This window comes from Pelophylax lessonae (assembly GCF_965119305.1).
Source record: "Pelophylax lessonae genome assembly, chromosome: 6".
Taxonomy (NCBI): domain Eukaryota; kingdom Metazoa; phylum Chordata; class Amphibia; order Anura; family Ranidae; genus Pelophylax; species Pelophylax lessonae.
In genome coordinates this window covers 289,865,292-289,877,579 of record NC_138773.1, presented here as the reverse complement: position 1 = coordinate 289,877,579, position 12,288 = coordinate 289,865,292, and the positions used below count along the sequence as shown (strand labels likewise).

The 12,288-nt window shown below is 40.9% G+C and overlaps 1 protein-coding gene across 6 annotated transcripts in view; it reads right to left on the bottom strand.

Annotated features, from left to right (window-relative positions):
* The window catches only part of LRP1B (LDL receptor related protein 1B), a 2,177,452-nt gene that overhangs the window by 373,906 nt on the left and 1,791,258 nt on the right, over positions 1-12,288 (bottom strand). For 5 of the 6 annotated variants that reach the window (XM_082262163.1, XM_082262161.1, XM_082262164.1 and 2 more), the window contains exons 47-48: positions 11,648-11,767; positions 313-426 (exon numbers count right to left, since the gene is read on the bottom strand). In XM_082262163.1, the coding sequence (XP_082118289.1) occupies positions 313-426; positions 11,648-11,767 (234 nt within the window). The remainder of the gene's footprint in view (positions 1-312; positions 427-11,647; positions 11,768-12,288) is intronic. The other variant, XM_082262165.1, reaches the window with a different exon arrangement.

Below are 12,288 nucleotides of genomic sequence, written 5' to 3'. Positions count from 1 at the left end.
AGTGGCTTGTGTTTGCCCCCTCCTCTGAGGCCATAGATTTCCAGACCCCCCTGGTTGGAGAACATGCTATCTATAGTTATATATCTACAGCTCAAGGATCAAGATTCCAGTTTCTGCATCACTGTAATTATAGAAGATTGACAATTTTGTGGATACAAAAAAAGGCAGACAAGGAATCCTAGCAGAAGTATAGGGCAGGTTGATCATTTCATGTCTGAACACCCACATCATCTGAGTAACAATGCACAACAGTTTACCAACTATCCATGCAGACACAGCCCAAGTGTGAACATTTTCAAATGAGTTTCTTACTGCAGTTCTTTTCGTCGGAAGCATCTGAGCAGTCAATCATCTGGTTACATTGGGCGGATTTTGTGATGCAGCTCCCATCTGTGCAGCGAAACTCCGTGGATGCACACGTAGAAACTGGACAAATGTGTAAAAGGAAAATGAAATAACATGTAAATACAAGTGCAAATAGTTTAAGAGTGTATCTAAAAAATGTTGGATAGAGTAAAGAAGTGTTAGAACCCTTGCCAGGTTGTTATTCCTTTAGATTTGATTGCTTTGGATTAAAGCTAAAATCAAACTGGTAAGTGCACAGTCTGTGTAGAGAGAGCCAGAGGAAGCCAGGCTATGGACTGTAGAGGCTGTCCTGGGGGAAGAAGGTCCTCCTATTGACCATGCCTGTGTTGCAGGATTAGGGTTTTTGCAATTGGGTAGAACCATTGACCACTGAGGTGGTGTTTCCCATCTCAGACACAAGTTTGCCATGTTGGTAATTCTTCCCTCTTAAATCATAGGCTGGGGCAGGCCCTAGACCAGGATCTACTGTTCAGCTGTAGTGAGAGGTGTGTGAAACACAGGACTGAAGGAGCAGAAAAGTTTGTTTTGTAAAGTAGTTCAAATCTATAATGAATATTTTGTTAGTTTGCTTAGATTTCTATTTTCATAAGTGATCTGGTGAGCTTCCTTTGGCTTGTAAGATGGCCCAAGGTTTATAGAGTAGGATTCTCAAAAATACTAGTTCATATTTTTGATATATCTTTACAGCCCAAGGCCTCATGCACAGAGGACGCTTTGGACATCTCTGCTAGATGCCTTTCCTCCTGGCAGCAGCGTTTTGGAGGAAAAAGTGCTTGATGCTTATAAATGTGCTCAGAATAATAATAATAATTTATTCTGGCCATTGAAATGAATTAGTGCTCAAGCGCTAGACACTCCTAATGTTAGTTCACATTTAGACACACTTAAATGCGCCTAGGCATCTCAAGTGTTTTTTTTTTTGCCAAAATGCCGCTGCTCCTGGAAGTGCTGGCAGTGTTTTTTTTTTTTCTTCCTCTAAATACCCCTGCCTCTAAACTCTCTCTATACAGAGACACATAGTCTACCATGCAGGGGCATTTAGAGGTAGTAAAAAACGCCCCTAAGAGCAGCATAAACAAATACTGACTACAGCTTTGGTAGGTAATCTGACCTCTAATCCCTCCCCAACCTTTCTCATTGGCCAGAAAAGCTAACCATACACCAGTAGAATTTTGTTTAAATGTTCCCTAAATAGATGGTTAGTTTCATTGGTTCTAAAATTTTCTTTTGGTTAGTGGGGTCAAATCAAAGATTGTTTTCAAATGTAGTGATAAGAAAATTAAAAAGAAAAAAAAAAAAAGAAAATTCAAAGAATCAGGGTGGAAAAATGTTTTTTTGAATAGAGAAATCCTAACAGTGAGTGTAATTTTTGTTTGGGGAAACATCATTTATACTGTATTGTAATGAAACCATTTAATATATCTGGGGTTTCATTCAAATAGCAAGTCTGAGCAATTATTTTTTTTTTTGTATACTTTCTTTTTTTTTTTTCAACATATAGGGAAGCAAAGCCAAATCAGCAATTGCCAAGTCCCATGCATGGTGGTTGCATAGACCAATGGTATGTTGCCATGTGGGAGTAGCAAAGGACCAGTTGCTAGAAAACTAAATAAAAGAAGCTGAATATACCTCTAGCATGCAATATGACAGGAAACGAATGGAACAAGGTAAACAAAGTACAGGGTATAATGTTAGGTGGATCAGCCTAGAGAGCCATCCTGGGGATCAGGGCTGGTGCTACCACAAGGCGAACTAGGCAGCCGCCTAGGGCGCACTGCTGCCTAGGATGCAACCATGGCCAGGGGGTAAATAGAGGTACACCAAATGTAAATTTTGGTGCCGAAACCAAAAATACAGGATGCACTTGGTCAAAGACCGAAAATGACAGTATTTAACAAAATATATATTTTTATATACAATTGTATTAAATTTAACTTTTCAATATCATGAATTTAAATGAATATGAATGTATTCTCTGCCATTACTGGCACCTTTAGCGCAAGAAAAGCTGAAGAAAAAATAATCACTTTAAATTCTATGTAGGTCTTCAAACTGGTCCGTTGCACTTTTGGTATGTTAAAAATCCTGCTTGTTTCTTTTTTGGTCAGTTAAAAAAATTGCATTAATAACGCACCTCCCCGTTGAAATGCATTGAAAACGCAGCAAGAACGCATCAATAACACGACATCAGTGTTACATTTTTGATGCGAGTGTTTGAGTTACATGACCTATGAAAAACACACTATAAGCACAAAAAACCATGGCAAAATTGCATTAAAATCGCAGTAAAACCAAGAACAGAAGAGCGGAAGGAAACTCCTTCATTTTCAAGACACTAGCAAAAAAAAACTGAGGCATGCTGGTAGTGAATAAGTTATCCTTTACTAACTACCCCCCCCCCCCCCCATTGTTGCCAGTGTCCATTTCTCCTGTAAATGGCAGCATACCCAACAGTCTCAGAATTCCTAAGAATTCCCGTTTCCCTCAATGAGCAAGAGAAAAACGTAGCTTTATGTGCACTCAGTTATTTACAAGTTCTATAGTCCAAGACATTTTTACTGAATATTTATATCTTTAGCAATGATGAAGTTGGTACCCCTAACCTTCTGGGATATAAATCAATTATTTTTTCTGAATTCTCTACGATAGTTTAAAATGCCAAAGTCAGGCTCCTGCATACTCTGCGGTGGCAGACAGGACTTGACGTGATTGAGGTAGTTGATTCACAGGTCTTTGCTTGGGGGTGGGAGTACTGTTAAACATGTTACATCCTAAACAAGTATACCATGTTTAAAAGGTGAATGCTCTGGGGACCCTGATGTAAGGGAGGGCTATGGGGACCCTGATGTAAGGGAGGGCTATGGGGACCCTGATGTAAAGGAGGGCTATGGGGACCCTGATGTAAGTGAGGGCTATGGGGACCCTGATGTAAGGGGAGCTATGGGGACCTTGATGTAAGGGAGGGCTATGGGGACCCTTATGTAAGGGGAGCTAAGGGGACCCTGATGTAAGTGGAGACTTTGGGATCCTAATGTAAGTAAGGATTTTGGGGATCATAATGAAAGTGGGGTCTCTGTTGTAAGGGTGAACTCTGGGGACCCTGATTTAAGGGGGGACTCTGGGGACCCACATTTTAAGGAGAGGAGACTCTTGGGACCCTGATTAAGGAAGGGGATAAGTCTGGGGACCTTGATGTAAGGGGGGGACTTTTGGGACCCTAATGTAAGGGGTAAACTCTGATGTAAGGGGGTCAGGCCCGGGGGTCCAAGTCTAAAGCTGTGTAGGGGACCCTAAAATTTTTGATGATTGCTGTTCCCCACACACTGCGCCGACGTTCCGAATACCACTGCAGGACTGGATGATGTTAGCTACAGAGTCGTCTCCTGCAAACGTCAGCCAATCCATGAAGAAGAGGTATCCGACTCCCCAAGCAGTCTGCATACAGAGCTAACGTTGACAGGGAGGTGGGAAAGCATCCCTGTATAGGCTGCATTTGGAGCCTTTATTTATTTCTTTTTTAATTTTTTTTGGGGGGGGGGCAAGTAGCTGGTCTTGCCTAGGGCGTAAAATAGTCTAGCAATGGTCCTGCTGGGGGTGGTGAAGGAGAGTATGGAAGAAAGTTCCTGAAATCCTACAAATGAAATGTGCAGCAGGGTAGGGGGTGTGGAAGGTATGGATGAAGGGGGTCCCAGAGACCACTGGTATATAGTATTTCAGTTGAGAAAACCACCTCTGCTTGGGCAACATTTTAAGAGCTTTAAAACAAAGTTACTTGACTAAATGATAGAAAGAAAGAATGCTCTGATAAAAAGATTTTTCAAATGTCTATGAGAATTTTAATAAAATAATACTGGTGTATGGGCAGCTTAAGGCTTTTTCTCATTTCTCATTCTTGGCCAATAGGTATATGCAGGGAAAAGGGTCAGCAGACCAGGTATCAACCATGGAAACTACTGTATAATGAAAATTTGCTGAGTCCCCTGGCTTTGGGAAAACCTACAAACCATGAAGATAAAATGAAGATAAAAATAGGAACCTGGAAGCCCCCGCTTTAATGAGCAGGCATCACCTTGCAAGGTAAGTTAAGTCTACAATTTCAATTTGGGTTTATCCCCGGGCCAAATATAAGTACATAATTATTAGTATTACATTGCCGGCTTTGAGACCATTAAAAGTTTGCAATACTCATAAAGCAACGATTACACAAAAATTATATACTTCTTCAGTTCACACACAGAAGTCAAATCAAGATTGTGGAGGAAATTGTCCAGTATTATGATTATTAGAGCTGGAAAGGCTGCATCTCCCGCAGCTAAGGCACAAGCAAAATTTAAACCTTATAATTACCCAGCTAGATAAATGTCACAATGCTACAAGTAACAAGCCTTAACACAAACCAGGAATTAAGTAAAGTATGCTGTATTTTGTGTGGTTTTTTTTTCACTGTTAGTATAAACAATTTGTCCTTTCTCTAAGTTGAATTTCAGCTTGGACTACTTTAATTGTTTAGAGATTACTGCCTGGTGAAATTACTGACCAATCGATGTCCACTTGTAATCAACTCTTGATGTATGCTGTGAATCATGGGGATGAGTATAATTTATACTGAAAATGAATGAAAGGAAATCATCTTCTGGATTTTGAACATAATGTGATCTTCCTGTAGGAAAGCAAACTGTAAGGAATGATCCACGATAAATGCTTAACCACTTCGGCACTGCTCACTAGAGCTGTACTGCGGCAAAGTGGCTCTATAACGTCTGGCGACATTCCCCTCTTTTGGTGGCGCGCGCGCGCCGCCAGAGGATCTCTCCCGCTGTATTCAGTCACAGCGGGAGTCGGGCCAGGGGAGGAGTGGCGGCGATCGCCGCTGCTCTTCCCCTATCGTCGGGGAATTGAGTGTGGAGATCCGCCTGCTTGTGTAAACACAAGCGGGCGGATCTCCTAAGTGACAGGCAGGGTCAGATTGCAGGGTTCAGCATAGCTGAACATGCGATCTGTCCTTGTGTCACATAGTCCCCTCCCCCCACACACATCAGTAAGCACCAGGCATACATTAACCCCTTGATCACCAATAAAAATTAACCCCTTCCCTGCCAGTGTCATTTTTACAGTAACAGTGCATATTTATAGCACTGATTACTGTAGTAATGTCACTGGTACCCCCAAAAGTGTCAAAAATGTCAACCAGGGGTCCGATCCGTCCGCCGCAATGTCGCAGTCCCGCAAAAAAAATCGCAGATCGCCGCCATTACTCGTTAAAAAAAACCACCAAAAATGACATAAATCTTTCCCTTAGTTAGCAAACGCAATAACTTTTGCGCAAACCAATCAAAATACGCTTATTGCGATTTTTTTACCAAACATAGGTAGCAGAAAACAAATTTGCCAAAAATTTTAAAAAATTTTGATTTTTACATTTTTTTAGGGGGGAATTTCATATAAAAAAATGTGAAAAATATTGTTATTTTTTAAAAAAAATTACGCTCTTTTTTTGTTTATAGCGCAAAAAGTAAAAATCGCACAGGTGATCAAATACCACCAAAAGAAAGCTCTTTTTGTAAGAAAAAAAGGACATACATTTTGTTTGGGTACGGCGTCGCATGACCGCGCAATTGTCAGTTAAAGTCACACAGTGCCGAATCGCAAAAAGTGGCCCAGACGTAAGACAGCAAAATCCTCCGGTGGTAAAGTGGTTAAAGGTCCCCGCTCAGACTGTCACCTGACAAGTGCTGTGCAATGGGAACCATTTTAATAGGAGCGACTCAAGTCGCTCCGACTTAGAAAAAGATTCCTGCACCTTTTTTTTGCAAAGTCGGAGCGACTTGCATTGACTTCCATTATGTGAAGTCGTTGCAAGCCGCGCCGAAATCTCGCGGTGCACGGGCGACTGAATTAGTCGTCTCGGATCAGTGTGAACCGACTCTTACTCTCTGCAAAATAAAAAAATAAAAAAAAGATACTTTTAGTTTTACCCTAAAGAAAGTTGCAAAGCTTCACAGACTTGTTTCCAAAAATTTGCAACAGTTTCCAACTGAAGCTAACCTTTCTTCAGACAAGAATCACATTTACAACAATGTTCCAAGAAAGTCTACCAATGCAAAAGCAGGACCTGGAAAAAAGCATGATTACCAGAATTAGTGTATACAAGTAACCAGAATCTACTGTATATACAGAAAACAAAGCTGGAGAAGAACGATTTGACTCCTTGTGGATACATAGCAGCAAACACAAATATTCAAAAAACTGCTTCCTCGGAGACTTAAATGGAAAAGGAATAAAGACCAACATATCAAGGTAAAAAGATAAAAACAAACATATCAAACATATCAAAAAGAATCAAAACTGGATATTTCTTTTTTGATATCCCCTTCTGATACTTTTTTTGATATGTTTGTCTTTATCTTGCCTTGACATGTTGGTTTTTTATTTTCCATTTAAGTCTCTGAGGAAGACATTTTCAGAATTTTATATTTGTGTTTGTATGTATCCACGAGGAGTCAGATCACAATCCTCTCACTTTGTTTTCTGTATACAGCTATGGTTGTCTATACTTACATGGGTAATCATGCTAATTTCCAATTCCCTTTTTGCATATATAAGCTTTTTTTGTCATTGATAACCATGCATGAGACAGGGACACCTGGGAATGGTCTACGCAGGTTTGTCCTACACTTTTATTTAATGAGGCAGCAAAGAAACAGTTCCAATGCAGGAGGGCTTTTACAGCAAGTTCATGGCATAAAACATGCAAAACATCCGTCTGTCTGAACAGAGCGCCCCCTGATGGGTTCCCCAAAACAGGCAGCTCTTGTGGCCTTGTCTTGTTCTGTCAGCAGTCAGCCTTTTCACCTGTGCGAGCGGAGTCATGCACAACCCTGATAAATCAGAAAATCAACAGATTGCTACAAGGAGAAGCACCCCACGGTTTAGAGAAGTTGTAGGTAGTTTGAGGGAGTGGGGCTGGAGAATGTGACCATGTTTCATGTTAGACTCTAAACATGGATGTAACATGAAACATGGTCAGAAAAATGAACTGCTATAGGTCTTGAAATTCTGTTGCTGAACATTGCAACAAATTATTTAGTGGTCATGCACATGGGTGTTTACAGACACAAATGTCCTCTATTGTAAAATTCCTGCCATTTTCCTATGCCTGGGAAGGTGCAATAGCACATACAGCCAGTGGTAGAAGTGTATTGTTGTACCTCTGGAATTCAGGTGGTAGTTGTCCTCAAAGGCCTGAGGGGTCAGACTGAAAAATCAGAGGTATCAAAGGTATCCAGTGGAAAGAAAAGAGGAGGGAGGTGGGAGGGAGTAGCATGTATCTAAAATGTAGTTATTTCATACATTTATTTTATGATTAGAGAGAAAAAAAAAGAAAAAGAAAGTGACATCAGGTGAGGAGCATAGAATATGCAACCTTCCATGACGGCAGGGGAAAATTAGTCACTCTGAGTGTCACGGGGTCACAGTCCTGAAATCTCTGTGGGTTTATAGGTGGGTATTGTACTGTTAAAAGCCTGTTGGTAAACCAAATTCTGGAAGCTGTATAGTCGGTTTAAGGATGGCTCAGAGTCATCAAGTCTGGGGAACATCAAACAGCTTTATATCGCCAAAAGACGCATTTAGTGGCTATAACCCGCCACTTTCTCAATTTACAGTGATTCACAAATGTTTGACATTTCTTGGTTTACTCTTCCACCCGAGTGTGTCCACGAAACAAAACGGGTCTTTTGGTGAAATAAAGCTATTTGTCAAAATTGATGGCTCCAACCCATCCTTAGACACAGCACACTGGCACCTCTGCCATTCAGTTCACCAGTTTTACCTCCTCTCATCCTACCATGGCTGTACATGCTTGTTGTCAAGTAAACGTATACATTTTATTAGGCCAATAACATAAGTAGTTTAAGGTAGTTTCACGCATTATTATTGAACATGCTTGTTAAAGGGTAAGAGCCCCTTTATCTTCACCTTTAAAACAAGTCCTCACTGACCACTATAGCTTCAGACATTGTGGATATATTCATCCTTAAATTCCAAATCACAATGAAAAGAAGCCTTCTTAAAGTGGATCTTCACCCATTTATATGACTTGGCTCCTCTGCATCCCACCCACCCTTTGCTGTACATATACAGTATTATTTTTTTTTTCTTTCACTTATTTTTCTTTTTAATTACATTTTGGCCCTCCCCTCATCCTTCGTCATTCTAGGTGAATGACGTCAGTGCCCCTAGGGCATCCTGGGATATGTGATGTTGATGTCCCACAATGCACTGGGAGCCCCAAACATCACCCCATTTACTAACATGGGGGGCATGCCTAGTGGCACGTCATTGGTAAGCTGCACCAGAACCTGGAAGAGCTGGTACAGCCTCCCAATGGTGTCACAAAGGAACATGGCTGCAAGGAGTCCAGAGGTGGCTGCAGAGAAGATGATCTCAGCAGGACAACTCTGGATCCTCTGTGTGGGTGAGTATCTCAACTGTGGAGGAGAATAAAAAAAAATAACAGAGGAGGGTGAAATTCCTGTTTAAAATGTTCTGCAGTCTGGATTGGTTGTATCCAGAGTTATTGTAGAGACAGAGCAGTCATTGGTACCAGCACCCCTAGTGTCACTGGAAGGAGTGCAATCCTGTTCCTTTGGGATGCACATTAGCACTGTGTACTCCCACCTGCACCTTTGATGAGCCCAGTGGCTGTGACCAGACAGAGTACACACTACTAGTACACTACACATGCGTAGGTGGATAGAACAGGGCAACGCTCCCTTCTGTGGCACTTAGGGAAGGACCTTTCATTGATCCCCCCATTCTCCATTTATAGTGGAAAGGGCAGGCATTGTCAGGCACTTTGGATGAGAGCCTGTGACAGCCCCACAGTTCTATTAATCCCTGCTCTACCGACAGATTACTGAGGGGGCATCGGAGAAGTACGATTTTGGCAAACAGAGGACACAGCAGCACAAGGGACATACCTCACTGAAGGTAGGTAATGTCCCTTCAACTGACTTTTTTTTTTCTTTGTTTTAGATAAATTTAGGCTTGAACTTATTGATACAACTTTTTATACAATTTGTTATATGCCCTGCGAATATGTGCTTCTTACTTGGAGAAATGCTTGGAAACTGAAAAATTTTGTATTTTTATAATGTAAGTTATTTGTTAACTGGATGTTGCCCCTCTTGTAAGAGATCTAGACTTGCTTTATCAGAACACTTATCTCCCTTTATGCTGGCTACAGAAATAAAGACTGCTGAAAACACTTAACTTCTCCCCAGAAACTACAGTGCATTTCCAGTAAGCAAATATTTCAATGTGTTGTTATTCTTACATTATTTTATTATACAACTTTACAATTTTATATGTTTGCGGTACTATATTTCTATTTTTGTGCAGATTTGTAGATTTTCCTCATACTGGTGAAGGATCAGTATTTTACTACAATCACTTAGCATCCCTGCTCAAAAATAGCTGACACAGCATCCTCCAGAAGTCTATTGCTCTAACCTATTCCGACATGTCTGGTAAACTTGCATTGAGAGAAAAGGAGAAACAACTACTGTGAAGCATTAACAAACCAAAAAGAGAGTCTACATATGTAAGAAACAAATATGACCATCAGCGTGTGCCTATAAAATTAGAATCTATGTGTAGAAGCAAGGTCTGTAGGGCTTCTGGTTGCAACAAGGGGCACATTTTACACGGAGACAATACGAAAGCACAGTTGGGAGACAGTTTTCACCCCATAACAGGATGTGTCTGAACAAGGACTTTCATGGCAGGATCACCAGGTATTATTTTAAAACTGCAAATTTAAAAGGATCCAGAATTACTTTTGAAATTACATTACCATGTTAAAAATGATATGAGATTTTAATGATTGGGTTTAGATTCTACTTTAAACCCCAACTTTGGGCAAATAAAAAAAGTATCTCTTGCATTGAGGTTGCATCCACATGGAAAGGGTTAACTACTCATTTAGACTATTACCTGATCCTCCGCTCACCTTCGAGTCAGCCCCCCATGATACAGTGGTTGACGGTCCCTTGGCATCCTCACATCCAGTGCCGGTCCCTTGGCATCCTCACATCCAGTGCATGGCTATGGTTCCCTAAGGTTTGACAAAGTGGGCGGAGCCCAAAAATGCAAAACCACGCCCCTTACTGAGTGACATCATCACCAATCAGAGCCAGATGCTGGAGAATAGGCTAAGGACACCCAAAAAACTGCCACACAAGCCAGGCGGCTTGTGCTTCAGCTCCTCAAAGCATCAGCACTTCTCTTCACATCTACCCAGAAGCTTTCTGGCTGAACACTGCACATGCCAACTGCTTGCCTGATGATCTCTTCCATTGATGACAACCCCTCCATGGATGACATGCCGATTCTTCCTTTACTATATGTGAGTGCATTACTTTATTAATACCTTTATGCTGTTTTTGCACAGTTTACACTCAGATGGAGGGGGGCTTCTGTTCTTTTCTGTTTTTTGGACCCTACTCTGGTCTTGATGATGTCAGGACTCTAGCCTAGTGAAGCATTGAGATGGAGATACTACAAGGACCGGTCTAGCTGCAGGGAGGATTGGGTAAGTAAATATTATTTTATTGCTTCCCTAAACATAAACAGGCAATTAATTCTTGCACTTCAGACACAACCCTATTGCAGATATTTTTTTATTTGCTCGTAGTTGGGCTTTAAACATGTTATAGTTTACCTTTAAGTGCACTGCAGCCCCCCCTTCCCCATAATGTATGGTCATGTGACATCTGCCTGACTGTCCCGCTATAACTAAAACAATTTCTGCATATAAAATCGACATCAGGCTTGCATTAATACAAGACTGACGGCTTGAACTGTCTGTGTTGGTGCCTCTGTATTTATTATAAAAATAATTTGATCACATCTGGCTTCAGTAACACAATTTGATCATTCTCTATCCAATATAGATTTTTTTCTCCTCCAGCTGATAGGAAACCTGACATTGTGCTTGACCTCTGGAGGCTATTTTAATATTTTGAATGATGAGGTTTGGACAAGATAAAGCAAAACATTCAAAGTTAATATCCTGTTTTGAATGCAGCGCGCTCCCTGAGAACGGTGTGTCTTAGAAAATCAACATATATATAATCCAGATAGAACCTTGCAAACTCTCGTCTTCTGCTCCCACCACCAGTCCACTTTCTTCTCATTTTCTAAACAATTACGCAGTAGATTGCGGTCATTTGCCTGGACAATCAGTAAAATTAGTGGGGAAAAAATCGTCACATCTTACCTTTGCAGTCTAACTCATCTGTGTTGTCTCCGCAGTCGTCTTTGTCATCGCATACTTTGTTGTTGGAGATGCAACGTTTGTTACCACAAAGTTTAAAACCTTTCCAGCAGCTTCGAGTTTCTGAAATAAGATTGTATATTATAAGTTCATGTTAATAATCATGATGTTGTGAAAGTAATAGTTTTAAAACTGCCTAAAGCAGAATTCCAGGTATGGTCTATTTTTACACAGTAACATTCGTCCAGCTTGGACCAAAGTAACTATATGTACCTTACCTGGCCGGTGCCTCTGAAATCTGGAAACTACTGAAGTAGACACCACTACTCCAATAAACTCCACTTTCCAGGGTCCTGTGTTGAGTTGCATTCTGTTGCATTCTAAACACAGTGGGATTTACTAAAGGTAAACAGACTGTGCACTTTGCAAGGAGCAGTTGCACTCTGAAGGAGCAGTTGCTCCAGAGCTTAGTAAATGAGCAGAAGCTCTGCTGACTTCCATCATTCAATCATGTGCAAGCAAAAAATATTTTTTTTTCCTTGCATGGGATTAGGTATTCTTTAAAAAGTGAAGCTTTACCTCATTTATTAATTCATTTCTGAAGCAACTGCACTTGCAGAGTGCAACTGCTCTTGCAAAGGACA